This window comes from Arachis hypogaea, chromosome 1 (genome assembly GCF_003086295.3).
Source record: "Arachis hypogaea cultivar Tifrunner chromosome 1, arahy.Tifrunner.gnm2.J5K5, whole genome shotgun sequence".
Lineage (NCBI taxonomy): Eukaryota > Viridiplantae > Streptophyta > Magnoliopsida > Fabales > Fabaceae > Arachis > Arachis hypogaea.
In genome coordinates this window covers 2893772-2902672 of record NC_092036.1, presented here as the reverse complement: position 1 = coordinate 2902672, position 8901 = coordinate 2893772, and the positions used below count along the sequence as shown (strand labels likewise).

General features: G+C 28.4%; 1 protein-coding gene across 1 annotated transcript; it reads right to left on the bottom strand.

Annotated features, from left to right (window-relative positions):
• Window positions 1-210: 210 nt before the first annotated feature.
• LOC112790310 (uncharacterized) lies at window positions 211-6939 on the bottom strand. The gene is made up of 4 exons (XM_025832644.3): window positions 6275-6939; window positions 4488-4937; window positions 2495-2819; window positions 211-604 (listed from the first exon to the last, which is right to left on the bottom strand). The coding sequence occupies exons 1-4, from the start codon at window positions 6713-6715 to the stop codon at window positions 471-473; spliced, it is 1350 nt and encodes a 449-aa protein (XP_025688429.1). The 5' UTR covers window positions 6716-6939; the 3' UTR covers window positions 211-470.
• Between the last annotated feature and the right edge of the window lie 1962 nt (window positions 6940-8901).

Here is an 8901-nt window from a genome sequence, read left to right as displayed (position 1 = left end):
CCTATCTGTAGCGTTGAGTTAGAAACATGTATAATTGGAGTTCTTGCATTTAGGCCTTTAGTAATCAAATAGTAAGTTTTCTTCTTAAAATATTTTAACATTATCAACCATCACAATCCCTTCCCCATCTCACATCCATTATCACACTTCACACCACCATCTTGTCTTGCCTTTTATTTATTTAAAAAAAAAAAAAGAAAACATGAAAAATTTAAATAAATAAAAATTTAATAGAGGAACATATAATTACAAGAAGTCGTGGATAGAGAGAATAATACTCGGAAAACATGAAAGAAAACATTTAAATAATAAAAAAAAGATTTCACATCAAAATTTGAAACCTATAGAAATAATCTCTTCCAATTTGTAGCCGCCAGCGAGAGGAGAAGCAGAGCAAAGAAAGTAGGTTATTCATGAAGTATAAATAAACAACTCATTTTCTTATTATTTTATTTAGCAATTAAAGTGAGTTAGAGAAAAATGGTTTTGCCAAGCAACCAAAGAACCAGCGACATCTCAATACCGAATATGGTGTTAAGCGTTCCCCTATCTAACATCACTCCGAACATCGTAATCCCTGCTCCATTGTTCTCAAAATAATTCACTGCAAAAATAACCAACATTATTATATTATTATTCATGACTAGTCATCACAAATATAAGAAACAATAAATGATTTTAGAGACATTATATATATGAGAATTTGTTGGGTACATAATAAAGAATATATACAGCTTAATTATTGATCAGATCTGTGTTCCAATAAAAAAAATTGGTCCAAGCTTGAAGAATAAGGGAAAGGACGATGAGCTGTTCTTTTTAAAGGATAAACTTATGTTGGATCTGAATTGCTAATTGATGATTAGTTAAGTTCAATAAAGAAATCATCCATGATAGATCATAATCTTTTCTATGCTTATATTTATGTAATATGTTAAATATTAATGTAAATAACATCTCATATTAATATTTAACAAAAAAACAATCTAATGGTGGAAACCAAAATGAAAAGCTTTTAATTTTACAAGGAGTAAAAGTAAAAAAAAAAAAACCTACTAGGACAAATTAAATAATTTATTTAAGAGAAAATTTCACTCTCTTTCTCTAATAGATACTAAAATAACACTCTTCTCTCATTTTTTTTAAAAATATACACGTTTCTTCTTTATAATTTTTTAAAAAATATCTTCTTTAGCTTATTTTAAAATTTGTTTTAATTAATATCAATTTTACCTATTTTTAAAAAAAAATAAATTATATTTTACAAAAATATCCTTTATCAAAAATTTTTATTTTTTGTGATTAAATTTTGTGTACCAAAATATCTTTTAACAAATTATTTTTTTAGCGTTTAAATTGTATTTTTACCAAAATATCTTTCAAAATATTTTGTAATGATTAAAATAATTTTTTTACTAAGATACCCTTCAATATTATTTTTTTAGTGATTAAATTGTGATATCAATACATATTATTTTAACATTAAATTAAAAAATTCTTTTCTGTGAGACTAATAGAAAAATATAAAAAAATATTAAATCAAACTTGTAAAACCATCTTTAATAATATGTATTTGATATTATGAGATTAACAGTAAAATATACAAAAAAAATTATTGTTAAAAAACTGTTTGATAAAATTATAATTTAGGGTAAAGTACTAAATTGGTCCTCTATGTTTGGGCGTAATTTTGCTTTAGTTCTTAAGGTTTAAAGTGTCTCATTTGAATCTAAAAAGGTTTCATTTAGCATCAATTTAGTCACACAATAAGGTTAAACTTAAACAATTAATGGAATGTCCCACATAACAACAGTACGAGAACAAAATCGATAATTTGAAAAACAAGTACAAGCTCCAGAGGCACAAAATCAACTGTTGATGTATCAATACATTTATTTATTATTTTTCTTATAATATAAATAAAATATTTTCTATAAAATTAAAGAGAATTACGCCCGAACATAGATGACCAATTTAGTACTTTACCCTATAATTTAATAACTAAAAAAATATTGAAGAGTATCTTAATAAAAAATAATTTAATCATTAAAAAATATTTTGAAGAATATTTTGGTAAAAATATAATTTAATTACTAAAAAATAAATTTGTTAAAGAATATATTAGTAAAAAATATTTAATTGCAAAAAATTAAATTTTTGTTAAAAAATATTTTTGTAAAAGAATAATTTATTTTTTTTAAAAAATAGTTAAAGTTAACTATAATTAACATAAAAAATTTAAAATGAATTAAAGAGAAGTGTTTTAAAAATTATAAAAAAAAGAATATACATTTTATAAATAAAGATATCATTTTAACATTTTTTAAAAGAGGGGAGTGGAATTTGTTCGAAATTTAAACATTAAATTTTATACTACTCCTAACAATATGTAATAGTTAATAATCTATGTACTGAATTATTATAACAATATGCAAATTAAACTGTTGTAAAAAGGGGCAGTGCAATATATAGCAAAGAGATTAAGAGAACATACCAAGGGCTTGTCTCTTTTGATATGAAATAGTGCTGTAAGCATAAGACGGGATTAACTTGGTAGAATTAATGTCATCTTCTTCGTCACCACCATCATCAGTATCTGATGAATCTCCATCCGTACCAACGTGAGGGAAGATTCTCTCTGTGGAATTCTCAGCCGCTGCCACTAGTCCATCACCGGCGCCTGCTCCGTCGAACGAATCCAACGTCGCACAAACATGCCACTTGGCAGCCAGCCCTGTGATCGCCTGTGCTCTATGTGTGATCTTTGTTGCACTACGTAACAATATGCACAATGCAGAAAGAAGTGTAACGGAACACAACTGCGCCATTAAAATAAAAAAAATGTAATACTAATTTATTATCTAAATATTAGGGATAATAAACATCTCATGTCAAAAGTTTAAGTTGATTTTAGAGTTTATCAAAGATCAAACTCTTGATCATTCGGATTTAAAACTCTCATATCATGTCAGCTGATGGAAAAAAGTAACACTAATGATTATATTTTTAATATTGAATCGGACATTCCTAAACTTCCAGTGTACACATTATACAAATATTTTGTTGGCTCTCTATACTTCCTCTACGAAAAATAATAAATCTACCTAAAAAGAAAATATCATAAAATATTTTACCCCTGTTTATTTTAGTGTTGTCATCATTTGTTATTTTTCCCAGTTTTGTAATGGACAATCATGAAGAACAAGATCTAGCACTACGAATAAAAGGAACATGGAGGCAACACAATTGCACAAAATAACGGACACGTCTTCATTTAAATAAAATTATTATGATCTCGATCACGAACACTTATTCTTATATATAGAATAATTTATAATTCAAATGAAATCAATGTTATATACTATGTAGTATGTACAGCTAATAATCGGGGTCCACAAGTGCGCATCCTTAAGATTATTCATCAAATAATTCAATTAAGATAGTAAACCAAATCTTGTTTGAAAAATGATAATAGGAATTAAGATAAAATTGAAAGGGAATGATGGACGTCTGGACGAGGAAGATTAAAAAGTAGAGGAAGAAACCAAACTATATTCATCTTTGGTGGTTATTTAATTTAAAGAATTCTGCTTTTTTTAATTTGTCTTACACTACTCATTAAACAAAAGGCATACCGTAAAAGTTTGGAAATAACTTTGATTACCTAATCAACAATATTAAATTGAAACCAGAAACTTTCTCCTATAGATATAACCCACGGTTGAAGTTTACGTTAGCTGTGAGATGTACAAATAATCAAATTTGTTCAACCACTATCCATTAGTTTACCACTCTTTTCAATATAATTTTACTGATAAACTATAAAAAATACATTCGAAAATATTTTTAAATTAATTAAAAATATGGCAAAAATATACTCATATGAACTAAAATGTCTTAGGTAATGAAAATTCAGAGGACATTTTTATCATATTTAAAAATATTTTTATCGATAATAAAAATTAAAGACATTTTTGTCTACACTAAAATATTTTTTGGTGGTAATTTTACGATTTTACCAAAAGATATTCCTAGGTGCATATTTTGGTATAAAAGAGACCAGAATCAAATTCACAACTAATTTGCTGATGGGAAAAAAAATTTTAGTTACAAATTATTATATAATAATTTAGTTAAATATATTAAATTATTTAATAATTTTTAACTATCACTTTTAGATAAAAATAATTACATGTAATTCTTTATCTATCATTCTAAATTTGTAACTTGTAAATTGTTTTTAAAATTTAATTTTAATTCACTAATAGCATTAAACATTTTACATACGTGTTTATTTAAATTTATTTTTTTAGATGAATCAACTTATAAGATAGTTATTTTTAATAATTATTACATAATTAGACGCAGATATAAAACTATTTATCAAAAATTAAATTCTTGTTTTCGAGCTTAAAAATTAATTTATTCATAAATAAATAAAACTGAAAGAGTAAGAAAAGGGGTAACAAACAAAAGTGCATACATACCGCAAGCTCCCCGGCTTTGTAGATATTGACTTGATTTCTGGCTTTGGTAGTGACAAGAAGACACATGAGCTGGCTTCCAGTGACCAATACGATAGCGAGTATAATGAACGCGCGGTACCTGTGGCTGATGATTCGCAGGTGCCTCCTGATCCTCAAGTGCTCCAAGAGCACAGTAGCCACGTCCGAGTCCACGTGGAACACCGTGGCAAAGTCCTTCAGCCGTAGGATCTGGAGATAGCAGATCAGACGGAACAGAATGCACACGAGAAATATTACGGTGGTTCGGTACAGCCAGGAACAGAGTTCTAATATGCACAACACTGTACCGGTGACGTACACGCTACCAAAGAAGGGTATCTGTGACGATGCTGATGCGTACCACCATATTTTGTATGCACTCTCCGCAGCGAAGCACGGCACAACAAATACCGATATGATCTTCAGTGACCTCTGTGTTTGTTAACACAAATTTAAGAAAATTAGTTAATTTTAATTTAAATATGAGGTAAAAATAAGAAAAATATTACTCACTTAAAATTTCTCCTAATTCTCCTATCATACACACACATATAGTGTTTTTATAATTAGTGCTAGAGAATATGTACGTAATTCATCAGAATAATGTTTATTTAAATTATTAGAGAACATATGCTTAGTTCTTCATAGCATGTTTCTAGTTTGAATAAATGAACAGTAAGAACCACTATGGATTATTCTCTTGAATTTTTGATAATGATGAGGACATCTGTATCTTCTCCAGTAAATGCGGTGATCAATATTTCAAACAAAATATTATTTGTACGTTAAAACTAATCACTAAAATTAATCGTAAAAAAGGATTGTATGTAATAATACGTCCTTTAAAATTGTTCATAATTGTTCATTTATACATTTATATTTAAAATATATTTATAAATGATTATTTATAAAATAAAGAAAAATATAAACATTTTTAAAATATGCATTAAATATATTTTTTATAAAAATTTAACATTTTTCACCAAATTTATAGTCTCCATAGGTGTTTTCCTTTGTGTTGTTTATTTTTCCCGGAGGTTTCATCATCTAATACTTAAATGACAAAGTGAGAGTCTTTAAAGCGTGCTCTTACTCATTATAACAACTACAAAGTTGACAAATATGCAACATTCTACAAAAACAAATGATTATACTACTACAAAGTCAAAACAAGATACAGAGAATTACGGATTAAGGTTTCTACTCTGAGCTATCTCAATCTTTTTCAATCGCTTTAGAAATTTCCAGCTGTTTCCTTTTGTAATACAGTAGTAATCTAGCTAATATTCTTTCAAACTTAAGTTAAATTAAACTAAAGCTATGGTTTTCTTCACTTCATCATATCTCCGTCTAAGTTAAACCTTTACCAATATTATTGACGATAAAAAATACACAAAAAGATTTACGAAATTGCATTACTACTAACTATAAATGGGGGTCTGCCTTTCTAGATGGTTCTCTGACTTTAGCAACATTACAGCGCAAAAGTAGCAAGAATCTCACGCTAAGAAATGTTAAAAATAGCACTCGTGTTAGAGAAGTTATTCTTAGGTGCTCTCAGAGTAGAAGAGTCTTAACTGCAATTATCTTCTAATTGGATTAATGTCTAAACAGACATAAACACGCTAATTAGAGAAAGAAAGTGAATGAATGAATGAATGAAAAAAAGACAGATCAATTTGAAACGGATGAAAAATGCTCTGTTTTATTGTGTTGAGCTCTTTTTAAAAAAAAAATGCAAAGTAAAAGAGAGAGGGAGAGAGACGTACGTTGAGTTCGAACATGTAGTTATTCCTAACGGTTTCGCTCTCATCGCGGAGCTTATCAAAGAAAAGGAACCTTCTGAGTCCGTACTGTTTAACGAACCCGGTGAGGCAGAGGAACGAAACTGCCGCCATGCCGCTCAGTGACACCTGCACGACGCTGTCGTAAGGGCGGGAGTGGTGGGAGTCACAGGAAGGGCAGGACAGGAGGAAGTGTGACACGGCGGGTACGGCCACCGTGAAGAGGAGGAACACCAGCCACGACAGCGCCGCCGTGAATTTGTTGGACTGGTCCATGCACATCCACCGGAGGTAGGAGCGGAACGTGCGGAACTCGTCGTTCACGTTGGAGACGCAGCGGTTGTATTGTTTCCTCCGGTCCAGGAGCGGTTCCTTCTTGGAAGAAGAATTATCGGCATCGGTGATGTTGGTGGTGCTATCCGCCATGGCCACCGGGGAGGTGATCGACGGTGGTGGAGGAAGATTAACTAGAATTTAGAAATTAGAAGAGATGGTTTTGTTTGGATCGAGAATGGGTTTAATTTTCGATTTATTAGGATGGCAATCAACTGCGGGAACTTATTTTCGGCCTTTCCTGTATGGAACTCTGGATTATATATATTTGTGAGTTGTGTCTATTAATTTTATTTTGAATAAAGTATGTTTGTCGGGTAAATTCTATTTGTGTCCTGACGTTTAAATAATCCTATGATTTAATGTTATCTTGCCGTCAATTACACATCATGAACGCTTTAGTTTGAGTTTTAAAAATATCTTTTTGAAGTTAGAATACAAATATTTGAAATAAAATCGATGATCCACTCCCAAAAATATCTTTTCAAAAGTTGAAACTAATTCCTACAACATTTACATAATTCACTTTTTTAGGGACATAATTGAATCTAAACACAAATAGTGGGTATAATATTAAAATCGAACACATCCAAGTGAGACCTAATTGAAAAATATAATCTTATTTGTTAGTATAATTGATAGTAGAATAACATTGAATCACTTTTATAAACGTTAGGAATACAAATAGGATGACTTAAACGTTAAGGACACAAATAGGACTTACCCCAAATGTTAAGGACAAAAACGATACTTTACTCTTTTATTTTTTATTTTTTGTTCTAAATTTACGTGTTATAATTTGAAAATAATCAATACAGTTGTTACATGGGTAACCTGAGGTTTATGGATTGAGCTTGACGGATTGGTCCAAACGTTAAGAGGAGGTGGCCTCCGACTTGTTGTGTGTCTAGGAGTCGTCGTCCGACTTGTGTATATGAAAGAATAAGGTGGTATCTGCAAAAACACTCTGATGCCTAAGTCAGCAAGGGGCTAAACAGATTTAGAGAGTATTGAGACTTAGTGATACTTGAAGGGTGTCAGTGTATTTATAGTGGTGATCGAATAACCACCGTTGGAGTAGTTCCACTTTTCAGGTTGGATAATCGTCCCTTTATCTTAGAGTAGTTGAGATATGGATTCGGGAAGCGGGTTGAGGGATTTTAGGGGCAGTTACTTATTTAAATAATTGTTATCTGCCAGCTATTTTTCAAACCCAACTTCTTTGGAGTGAAGTCTGCTGAGTCCAACCTCTTCTAAGGAGGTCGGTAGGTAGCGAAGGCCAATCTTTATTAAATTAGGTCTTTTTAGTTTATTTAGACTTGAGTCCTAGTGTTGGGTTAGGGTATGAACAACACTATATATAAAATATTTAGAGTTAATAATTTTTAATATTTTTTATTATTATTTGATTAGTATAAATATTAAATTATTTTTAATAAAAAAATTTTATTAATTTATGTATGTTAAACTCTTAATAAATATATGTATAAATTAAATTATATATTTTTTATGTATAAAATGTCTATAAATATAATTACAAATTATTGTTAATAAAAAATAATAATATTTGTTAGTTATGTAACATTTTTCTATTATAATACAAGTAAATAACTAAAAATGTCTCTAAAAGATTTTAGGTGCGTGTAAAATTATTTCTATATAAAAGATCAAACAGACAAAAATGTCTCTAAACAAATTTGAAATTTCACAAAATAACAAAAATAATATATTTTCACAAGTGATAAACAATTTTGTATTTAAAAAATGACTTTTATATTTTGTTTAAAATTATAAAATATTTTGATAACTATGTAAAAGGAGAATACAAAAAGTTATAGTAAAACTCAATTTCATTTTTTTGTATTTTTTATAAGATTTTTTACCATTCAAAAGATAAACAATTATGAAACAAAATACATAAAATTATTAAATTTTAAAGAGAAATGTATCATTTTTTAATTAAACTTATAAAATATTATATTAAAATTTAATTTTTAAAATCTTTCATGGAAATATATATGTATAATATTTAGTTATGTTTTTTAATTTTTTTAATGTTATTTTTTGTATGGAAATATATATGTATAATATTTAGTTATGTTTTTTAATTTTTTTATGTTATTTTTTGTGTTTTGATCTTTTGGTAATACTTTTTGTAGTATATTCTATTCATATTGATAAATATAGATTTAGTTAAGGTGATAAGATATATATTAAGTTTTATAATCAATGGTTGTGGGTTTCAATTTTATAAATGTAAAAAAATATTTTTTTTTCTT

What these genes read in the sequence shown, in the direction of transcription:
- LOC112790310 (XM_025832644.3), bottom strand. Translation starts at nt 6,715, where the DNA reads ATGGCGGATAGCACCACCAACATCACCGATGCCGATAATTCTTCTTCC. An exon ending in ACAAAGCCGGGGAGCTTGCG is followed by an intron (nt 2,820 to 4,487) that starts GTATGTATGCAC and finishes TTAATGGCGCAG; the next exon opens with TTGTGTTCCGTTACACTTCT. An exon ending in TCAAAAGAGACAAGCCCTTG is followed by an intron (nt 605 to 2,494) that starts GTATGTTCTCTT and finishes TTATTTTTGCAG; the next exon opens with TGAATTATTTTGAGAACAAT.